Below are 11,687 nucleotides of genomic sequence, written 5' to 3' on the forward strand. Positions count from 1 at the left end.
TGCACTGAAAATCATATCTTACATAATTCAATTTCAATTTCAATTGCATAGATCTCTTAATTTGTACCAACATTAATTATATGAGATAATATTCTATTCATCCATGGTACAATTATAATCTATAACTAGAAGCATCGATAAGTAACACAACAATCAACTGCAAAAGCCGAAAGCAAATGAGATAATTTACAAATTTTACAATAATACATTATAAAAATGAAAAAGCGCGCAGACACAGATGCATACTAGCGGATGAGATTTTGACGGTCTTTTCCTTTTGGTTCAGATGATGCAATCTCTTTAAGATTATCAGTTATGCGCTGGATCTTTTGTGAGAGATGTTGAGTGTGCTCTTCAATGTGATTAAATAGGAGGTCTATGATTTTTCTATATGAAGCAGACCGCTTTCTCTCAACCAGCAGCTGTTGAGTTAATTCTTTGATTTTCATCTGTTCATCCTGCAAGTAATCAATACCATGCATATGCATGATTATTTATAATTTAATAGAAACGAAAATAATTAAAATAGAGCTCAAGAATCAGAACCTGCAAATAAGTTGATCTTCATAAAATTGGTTTAAACAAGAAGTGGCAAATTACTTCAATTTCTCTCCCTCTATCATGGTCTTTTTACTTTTCATTTCTTTCTTCACAAAAGGCTTCCTTAAAGTCACTTAACTTAAATTTGACACTAGGATAAAAGTGTCCATTACACATTTGAGTTGATCAAAGAAAGACATGCATCCATTGGATTATTATTCAAAGATTGAGAGACTAGATTGACATAATTGAAACAATTGTAAAAATGTACTCTTTTCCCTGAAATTGTTGTAAGCAACCATTCTCTATGCATTAAAAGAATATAACAAAGCACCATGTATGCATTCAATATTCATTCAAATTCAGAGCAAGGGCCAACTTATACCATGGTATAGACTAAAGAAGTGAGAATACAAAAAAAAAGTAACGCCATAATGTTTCTTTTTCCTTCTGGAAACTCCAAAAAGCAGTCAAAACATTATATTATATCCCATAGGCAAATAAATATAATCAGCTTGTCTTAGCCGAAATATGAGGAAGAGAGGACAGTAGTCCCAATTTCTAAGCCTCAATAAAAGTAAGAACATCTGAATATGCACACTGACAAACTCACACATATTGTTGTGAAGGACTAATTAAGGGCAGATGTATTGTGATGATACTCCAAATAATAACATCTTTCACAGGTCAATAAATGACTAAGGTGGCAAACATAAGAGAAAGGTCAAAAACAGGCTAACATTTTCAACTGCACATCTCACTTACAGAGTTAACATAGCATATTTCTCAGAACCAGTTAGTTGTGAAATTAATTAGTTTGTTTCTACCTAAAACACTTCCAGCAAGACACTAATCGATCTCAGAATTTTAATAATCACAACCTTATTACCTCAAACACAAGACTTATCCAGAGGCAAAACACAATGACATGAGAATTAGTGAGTGTGTTGTTGGGATTTAAATATCAAGGAAAAAACCAAGTTTTCACTATAGTTGCACAACATATATGAATAAACAATTTTCAAATAAGAAAGAGTTTCTCATGGGTCTCACACTAAATTGAATGGTCAATACTCTGATGACGATATTGTCGAAGGTAGACAAGTTCATGAGCATCAAAATTGGGAACTTAAGCTGGCTAACAAGCATTTCAAGAGGACATGTATCCAATAACCTAATTTATAGATATACACAATTCAAAATAGCATTAACAAACACTACACTGAAAAAATAAATGAACAAGTACAAAGCCACTAACAGGGAGAACTTACTGGAGATTGATCATTCAATATCTTTTGACTCTTCCCGGGAGTCAGTGGATGGGTATGCTCCTTCACAAGTTTTGCAACCACCCACTTCCCAATACTCAGTTTCTTTATTGAAACCATTGCCTTGCATCCAACCCTAGTGGGGGGCCGAGGTCTCATACTCTTCCTATCACGCTTATCAGCCACTCGGTAACCCTCTTTGTTGCACACCAGTGTTCGCGCAATGATAGACCCATCAACCCTAGAACGAGATAGATCGTTCACACGTGTTCTAAAACCTATTCTCAATGCATAGGCATTATAAAATGCATGTGCAGCTGCTTCTGACTCGAATTCCTGACCAACACATGGTTCATCTCCTTCAACTGCATTTTGCTCCACTCTTGAAGGATTCTGACCCGCTTCCTCAATTTGTCCAAGACCAGAAACCTCCTCTACCGAATTTCCTAGAGTTGCACCCTCATTATTTAATCTAAGCTGAACATCTGCTGAATTATCTAACACCCCAGTTTGAGCCTTCGTATCAATTACAGAATCCACTGCAAAAGCATTAACTTTGAGCCATTACTTCTCTCTTTAGATTCAAAATGACATTAACAAAAGTTTGTACCAAGAAAAAAATCAACAAAAGCGAGGTAATACAAGAAAATCCCTTGTCAATTGGAGATGAAATGTTGTCATTTATTGTCAGCTCGAATCAAGCAACAAAATGGTCAAATGGATTACACTAGGTTCAAGAAATCAGCATATTTCATCTTGATGGCTTGCATTCACATTCTCACACTCAAATGGACAAATATATGTGCACACACATGTGTGTGTGTGTGTGTGTGTGTGTGAGGCATGTACACAATATGAAACAATAATAATAATAATAATACTTAAAAATAAAACACTATACAATTCATATTAGAAACCACGAGGAAACTCCATAAATCAACCGAAAATAGGTTCTTCGTTCTGATTAAGAAATCTCTGAAAAGAGAACTTACTGATTCATTGGTTCTCAAGCTGGCCCAGAAGAGCATACAGCCACCAAAACCACTTGAACCCACCGACAGAATCGGAGGTATGTTATGTTTGGTTACAGGGAAAAGTGCAAGAGAAACCAAATAGGTCTGGATACAAAACTTCAGAGTGGAAAGATGGGCGATTAATAGGGTAACACGGACCAAACAGGTTTTCTGACCCGACCCAAACGGGTTGAAAGCCGAATGAAAGTTTTTCTTTTGGGTGCTTTACGCCTTTACCTTAAAAACATTTCAACTAATTTTCTTACTCTGGACAACCAGTTGCATTATTAATTTTCATGACAAAATTTAAATCTCCAACCGATAAATCCTTTAAAACACAGTTAAAAAAACTTAATAAGCCCCACAAATATTAAGATTCAAGTAAATAATCCAGAAGAAAATCGAGCAATAAATGCTTATACATTGGTCGAGTACTCAACAGTATAATTTACACTAATGTATGCATTTTATGCAAATGAATTGTCCTTTAGATTAAATTAGTACCTTAATGTCTTTCTTATTAAATATATTAATGGTTTAGTAGTATGAGGCAATAAACTATCTTATTTTCCTCTCTCTTTCCTTCTTCTCATAAAAGATATATTTTTTTTCATACCAAAACAGAACATCACAAACACATTATATTATAAAGATTCTAAAATATGAAATTTTTAACTACATTGAAATAGATCTATTAAGGGTTATTAACTAGCTATTAATTTAGTGATATTTTTCTTTATAATGTTGAAAAAATCTTAAATTTGAATTTACTTTTTCCAAATAAAATAAATAAATAAAGTTACTAGGCCTCCAAACTGTTTGAAAATTCCACGAGAGTCGCTGGCCTCTTGCCCTTCTTCCTAATATTTAAAAAAAAAAAATAGTACTAAGAGCACTAACTATTATCTCAGCTTTAAAAATCTCAAATAATATGATAATATATTATTTATTCAATTATGGGCCTACTGTAGAGATAACATGTCATATGACAGTAATATTAGTAATTAAAAGTAGGGCTAATTAAAATAAATCAATAAAACTTTGCACAATTAAATTTTAATCAATGCACTTTTTCATAATTTTATTTTAGTCATTATTGACCAAAATGAAAAAATTACAATAGATTAATAAACATATATTATTATTCTAATTTAGATTTATATTTGATTGCTATGCAGCAAAACAGCTTAGGATTTAGTTTTCGAGTTTTGGGCAAATAGCTTCAAAACTCTATTTTTAAACTCTAAACTCTAAACCTCATTTATATATCATGCACGTCATTTTTATACCTTAAACTAAATTAAGTACAATGTTATAATTTTACGTTCATAAGGAATGAAAAAAAGATGGGCAAATTGATATTTTTTAATGCACTAAAATACATGACATTATCAAGTGGATTGGGTTTAGTGACTACAATGAAATATAATTTCAAAACTCATTAACCTTTATGGGAAAATAAAATTTACATTGACTATTATGTAATATTGAAATATTATATTGATTTAAATGTAATTTGCTATTAAAAAGTATGGATAAAAATTGGTGTTACTAGGCTAGGTCCGGGCTTATTTCTGCTTGGTTTTCCAAAAAAAAGAAAAGAAAGATGGTGCAGCTATGGCTTCAAATGATGGCCCAGCCCAGGTCCAAAATGAGGCACAAATTCCCAGGACCAGGTAAACCATATCGCGCTCTCTGTGGATTGCCCACCTGCCTGCACCGTTCAGTGTTCACCACCTCTGTATGTCCGGCCCATTACGAGTGAGGCTTGTAATTAAACACCATCAAATTAAAGAAGTATCTATGGTACGTCAAATATTTAATGTTATAATTAAATAAAGTGACGAGAGTGAATAGGATAAGGGCTCGTTTGGTACGTCGGACTGTATTGACTAATTTCTGTCGGATAGTATTAATCTATTTCGGAGAGTACTGACTGTTTATCCATAATATTATCAGGCGTTTGGTGCTCTGTCGGATAGCAGCGGATCAAACTATTTTTTTAATTCTTTGATAACTTAGTAAAAATTAAAATTCATATGACACAAATTATTTTTGGCAAGATTCATACAACCAAGATTTTTTTTTCTTTTGTTTTTGCCAAGATCTATAGGACAAGAGGACATGAGGAAATTCATTCTCATAATTGTAGAACTTAGGATCATACGTTTTACATAGTATATAAGCACATCTTTATTCAAGAACAAATCATAACCTAATTTCCAAAAAAATGTAATAAAATAATCTATTGAATAAATTTAAAAGAAAAAATAAGAAGAGATAATTAGACATCATACATAGAAGAGGAAATATATAAACAAAGAGAAGAACAGAGAAGAAGCATATTGGAGAAAGTATGAGAGAGAGAGAGAGAGACAGAGTGAGAGATGGATACCTGGAGAAAAGTGAAGAGAAGAACCTGTGGAGAAGATAGCAGAGAAAACCCTAGGGAGAAGAAGATGAAAATAACGTCTGTTCTGTTGATTTTCAGCGTGTTTTTGTTTTCTCAATTTAAGCGTGTATTATCTAATCCTAGGTGTGTGTGTTGTATTAGTTAGTCAGGTAAGGAGAGTATTAAAAGCCCAGTCTGGTTTACATAGTCAGGTAATTAAATAATACAAGTGGATACCAAACAACTGACATAGATTATTTATTCCTATCCAGAGCCTAATACGATGTACCAAATATACCCTAAATGGATAATGGATTAGAATTGAAATAAGTTGAAAGTTGAATGGATTCAATATTGTTCCCACCAGCATCCCAGGCCTCTAATATATATACATAAATAATGCAATAATGGTTGGCCACTATCAAACGTTGTACCATATTTTACGCTGATGTAAATTCCATTATTTGACACGTACTCACTATATTGTTCACTTAATTTCCAAACTACCAAGCTACCTACCTACCTACCTGAACCCCAGCTACATCTAATTACATGAACACACAAATAAATCACTCCGCTATTTTCTCCTGCTTGTTACCAGCTGCTTGTCTCTCTGTCTGTCTATTTGTCACCCACCTATATATCAATATATATGAATCATATGACCTACGCACCTAGCTAGCTACATCTATAACCAACACTACCAGAACCCTCGTGCCTAAATCTTAATCAACACTTCTTTAATTTTTTATTAATTAAGAAAGTCCTATTTTGGGGTTTATATATATATAATTATCATATTGTTCCCAATAATTGACAGGCAGCTAATTAATATTGAGTAATATTCCATCTGTTGGAAAAGTAAGTAAATGCAACTTCATTTTTGCATATATGTAACTAGTTTCTGATAGACAGTCACTTAATGACCGCAAGGTCTCCCACCTTACCTAGCTACTGTGTAAATGCATGCGTATTAAATGAAGAGAGGTTTAGAGCCAAGTCTATTTTATGAGTTTTTTTTTTTAAATTAAGATTGATAGTGATTTAGAGTTTTTAATTAAGTCTTTTTATTTTTCTTTTTTAACAGTTTTATATTAGGTTTTAATTTTAAGATTTTAACCTAATATACAGCCTCTACAAAGCTCATTCTACACTCTAAGAGGGGAAATACCCTTCAAATAGGGAAAAAATTTTATTATGAATTAAAATGATTTTCTTATAAATTTAAAAAAATTTATTATAAATTAAAAAGATTTTCTTATAAATTATTATAAATTTAAAAAAATTTCTTATAAATTTTAAAACACATTTTGTCTCCATCTAAAAATTAATTTTCTAAAATAACCGAGTCTAATTATCTCTTAAATGAATGCATGTATCCTCACATACACTCTTTCGCTATTAAAATTTTAAAATAATTGTAATTAATTAATTAATTAGTACTGTAGCCTATCAGCGCACATATATATATATATATATATAGAGTGCTGCTATTTGCACACCCTTAAATTTCTTTTTGCACACCCTTTCCTCACTTTTTCTCACTTCACACCCCCACACTCCTCCCACAATTAACATTTCTCATATACACACCCCTCCCAATTACCAAAATATCCCAACTTATACACACCCCTCCCAAAACCCAGACAACACACACCCCACCCCGACACCTCCCTCAGCCACCCCCACCACCGGCAAGGTCGCCGGCGGGCTTGCCGGCGGCTCAACCCTTCCCTTCTCTTCTCTCTCTCCCCCTCTCCTTTCCTTTTTCTCCTTCCATTTCTCTTCTTCCCTCTGCCATCGCCCTCCCCTCCCCCTGCCACACCCCCACAGCCCACCCCCACAGACCACAAACTTCCATACACAACCCACCCCCTCCCTCGCTCCTCCCCCCACCCAACTTGCACACATGCATGCAGAGCCGCCAAGACCACGCCGACCACCTAACCTACCCAGCTCGCCGGAGAAGAAAACCAAAACAAAAAAAAAATTTGGAGCGGGTTCGGTGGACCAGTGCCGAACCCGGTGGTTTCGTTCGGTAGGTACCCACCGAACAATCCTATTCTATTCGGCGAGTACCTGTCGAACGAAACCACCGGGTTCGGCACTGGTCCGCCGAACCCACTGCAAATTTTTATTTTTTTTTTGTTGTCTGCTTGGGTGAGAGAAGAGAGAGAGAGAGAGAGAGGAAGGTGGAGGGTGGGGGGTGGGCTTCGACGTTGAAGAAGAAAAAAAAAATGGAGATGGGAAGATGGGGTGTGTACGGAGGAGGGGGGGAGATGGGGATGGGGGTGTGTGGGTGAGGGGAGGGCCAAATGGTCTTTTCCCTTGAGTTTTTTTTTTTTTTTTTTTGAAAGGATGTGCAAAAAGAAATTTAAGGGTGTGCAAATAGCAACCCTCTATATATATATATATATAAAACAATATATGATATACGATATTCTTTTCCTCCCGTAGGGCGTAGTATATATATATATATATATAGGAGAGATAAGGGAAACTTGGCCCACTGTTGCTCATATTGGGCCCGCCCATGTATCATGTATGCTTATATAAGCTGCTTCTTAATTTGTACGTGCATGAACTCCAGTCAAATAATATTGCGCGCATATATATAAGCAGCCCAAGCATTTCACCAATAGGCAATAGCCCAAGCTGCATTGCTGCTTTATCTGCACTATATATTTCACTCATGAAATTACACACAATTAAGTATTTTCTGTTGTAACCCCTACGTACAATCCTACACGCAGCTCGATCCGACCCTACTGCTTAAATATCTCATTTTCAGGAGAATTTTTTTTGTGTAACCGATATACCGTTCCGTCTTGTAACCAATCCAAAGTGTAAAAATATTGTTGGACGGCATATTTATCTCTTGTAGAGTATAATATTAATAGTATTCACCTTCACATATACTTATTACACCACGTGATGGTGTATCGGTTAAATAAAAAAATCTCTCCATTTCCAGCCTCTTCATTCTTCGATAAGCTAAAGCATATGCGTGCAAAAAAATAAATCTGTATGGAATAGCTAGCTAGTATAATATGGTACGGGCAACAAATCTTGCTAACAAAAAAACAAACAAACAAATTAATCTTACAAATTTAATTAAACACTTGCATGTATTAAGTATCAACATTGTACACGTACATAATATATTTAATTATTCTTTATTTGAATTAATTTGCATGTGGATTGTGGATTGTGGACCATGGAGGCATCCAAAAAGGAGTAGTAGCTACTAAATAACCGGTGAATGAAAGCCATGTGTTGATATTGGCATATTGCCACCCCAAATAGGGCTGCCATGTGTATCTCATGTCTGTAGCTAGCTAGCTATATAATAGTAGTACTTGAGCAATAATATTATATATATAATTATTCACTCATGGGTCAATATTGGGTCATGGGAGGGGAGCTACCAGAAAATTCAAACAAATTAAAGGACGGTGAAATTTGAAAGCCATTAAGAATATCATGATGGAGCGGAGGTAGCTAGGGTTAGTCATTATGTTGCTGCGAACCCTAATTAAAGATGTTCACTGGACTGGGTCAAAAAGTCATAGTTTCTATCTGTGCGTGTGTGTGTGTGTTTGTGTCGATATCTCTCTAGAATTTGCTTTTAATTAATCTTCTCTGTCTAAGAAGAGGACCGGGGTAAGGTTGGGCATGATTATGATTATATTACCGAGAGCATGCATTAATTTATGTTAATTTTTACAGTGGCAACAGGCTTTGATAAATAATTGTTAAATAAGAACTTAATAAAGAAATGGCTGGAGGGCCATGTGATGTGTTTTACCGCCTTTGATTCCTTCCTTCCTTGACGGTCAAACTTACAGGGAGCTAGGGAGGTGTTTTTTGAAGCCTTCGAGATGAATCTCTCTCTTCTCTCCCTTCCTTTCTGCACCACCTCCACGGCTCCACCCCCCCCTTTATTTATTTTCTCTTCCCTTGTCTCCTTTTTCCTCTCTCTCTCTCTCTCTCTCTCTCTCTACCCACCCATATATATTGAGACCAGCTATTACAAATTTGATTTAAATTATATGTATACACACATGTGTAAAATACTAATGTACATATCTCTGATACGATATACGAAAGAACTTTACGCATGTAAATTAAAAATCAATTAGTCATGGAAACGGAGATTCAAAATTTTTATAAACTATTACTTAAGACTTTGTCTTTTTAATATGGAAACTCTCAACATATTTATGGATCTATGTCATATATGTGTTATCGATTTCACACCTAATTAATCGAGAGATAATGCATTAAGTGGAACTTTTAATTGCATCAATTTTTAACGGATTATTGATATGTACTTAATATATATATATATTGTAATATAAGACTTCAAATTTTCAACATGTAATTTTATAAGTAGTATCAACATTAACACGAATCTAATTAAGGGTTTAGTATTATCTCTCTCAACATTTACTCGATCCACACTGAAAGTTGAGTCAGAGTTTGAATTTGTTCTTCCTAATAATTAGTGAAGGTGCAACCTTTACAAATGGATCAAAAAGATAGGTAAAATTAATTTGTAAATTTATAAGAATATATATTTGATTATGGTCTAGATACATACAGATGAAAAAAAAAATAATGAAATTAATTAATGAGTATTGAGTAGAAATTAAAAAGAGGCATGCATGTAGTTGAGTTGACAAAAAGCTGCAGTGAAAGGTGAAAAGGGCCGTGTATCTGAGATTCTGAGATCAATGAATTCCATTTCCATTTGAAAGCTTTAGCTTTAATTAAAATAGAGAGGAGTGAAGGAGTTGGAGTTAGATTTTCTTCCAATCTGTCCCTTTCAAGTTTCAAAATAAACTAGTAAAACTTAAAAGAGAGAGTGAAGTTATAAACTTACTCATGATCATCAAAGACCCCGAAGACAAGGGTTAATGTCCTCATATTGGGGTGCAAGCTGCAAACCCGGCCCATCTCTGCTATATATTTTGTTTTATATATTCATTATATAATTAATTATTTGTTTTAGTATTATATATTATATAAATAATACCATATTGTACAATGCTTATAAGTTTAGGATTCCACCCCTGGCTGTGCCTAGCTAGATTTCTCTTTCATTGTAAAAAAAGTGTCAGTCAGTCATGCATATATGAATTATTGTTCATTGTCATATATATATTATTAGATATATATTCAGATGTCAGAGAGAGAGAGGGAGAGAGTGTGTGTGTGATCAGAGACTCCCGTTTGTAGCGGGGGAGCAGATTGATGATTAGGACGAGGGGATAATAGTTAAATAATGTGATATGGAGTGATGGAATGTGAGAAAGTTATGGGTATTTGTTTGGTTTGTAGGCAGAGTCAGAGACTAAAGAAAAAGGAGAACCGATGGAATTGAACTATTGAAGTTGGAGCCTGGAGGGAGAGATGAGTGTGATAATAGTAATACACATAACACAATAACACATACATCTGAGTCATCTGATGATCTGACATGAAAAGACTAATGTCCAAGTGGGCATCAATAAATGGGTGTGGAGAGGGGCTGCGTGTGGGTTTTTTCACTAAATCTTGTATGGCGCATGGCCATTGAAGAGTCTCTCGGTTTTTTCTCACACTTTGTCAGATGTATATTATTATATCAATTTCTCCTACAGGTGTTTCGTTTCACGGCATGCAACCACTTTACTTAACATCAGTCATTAGACTCATTACTCATCACATGAGAGAGGAGAGAGAGAGAGAGAGAGAGAGAGAGTTGGAATATATAATAGGTAGCTTGGATTTTCTTTTATTAAGGTAAGATATATGATATATCATATATATTATGCTTATCGACAAAAAAAGAAGAAGATATATATTATGCTTATTGACAAAAAAAGAAGATATATATTATGTTTGAAGTCCCATTAGGCAGGGGAAAAGGAAAAAACTCATGAAAAGCAAGAGGCCGGCATGCTAGAGGAATTAGAGGGTACATATATATATATATATTAATAAGTTTGTTTTAAGATTACGAAATAGCACATGTACTTCATGGGTTTACGAGTCTTATATATGACCCATGTGTTACCCTCGGCTCATAGTCTCTCTAATTAATTAATTAAAATAACACCTTTAAACGTACCAAGATAATTAAGCTAGCTCCACGTACTACTTTATGAATTGCATTCCTATTTTTAGATTGAATTAATTAATACCCAAATTAAGGGCAGGGTTTTATTTAATTAACTTAATTTATACAATTACATAGTACCTATGTACGTATATAGTAGACTACGTACAACGGCCTGCCTTCGTTCAAAATTACTTGATTAATTTCCTTATATATAAAATATATCTGCTCGTGTACCTTTTAATTATTATTATTGTTTGTCAGGCAGTACTTTAGCAAGCAATCTGGATATATACAGATAATCAAAAATAAAATCTAGATATATATACACAGAGAATGATTTATTAACCCCTTCTATATATAGTGATATG

The 11,687-nt window shown here is 34.2% G+C and overlaps 1 protein-coding gene across 1 annotated transcript; it reads right to left on the minus strand.

Annotated features, from left to right (window-relative positions):
* LOC147280578 (protein FAR-RED IMPAIRED RESPONSE 1-like) lies at positions 1 to 2,977 on the minus strand. The gene is made up of 3 exons (XM_086247785.1): positions 2,801 to 2,977; positions 1,812 to 2,347; positions 1 to 458 (listed from the first exon to the last, which is right to left on the minus strand). Coding segments are annotated over exons 1-3 (750 nt in total). The 5' UTR covers positions 2,802 to 2,977; the 3' UTR covers positions 1 to 245.
* Positions 2,978 to 11,687: the final 8,710 nt, after the last annotated feature.

Source organism: Dryas octopetala, chromosome 6 (assembly GCF_963921425.1).
Source record: "Dryas octopetala chromosome 6, drDryOcto1.1, whole genome shotgun sequence".
NCBI lineage: Eukaryota > Viridiplantae > Streptophyta > Magnoliopsida > Rosales > Rosaceae > Dryas > Dryas octopetala.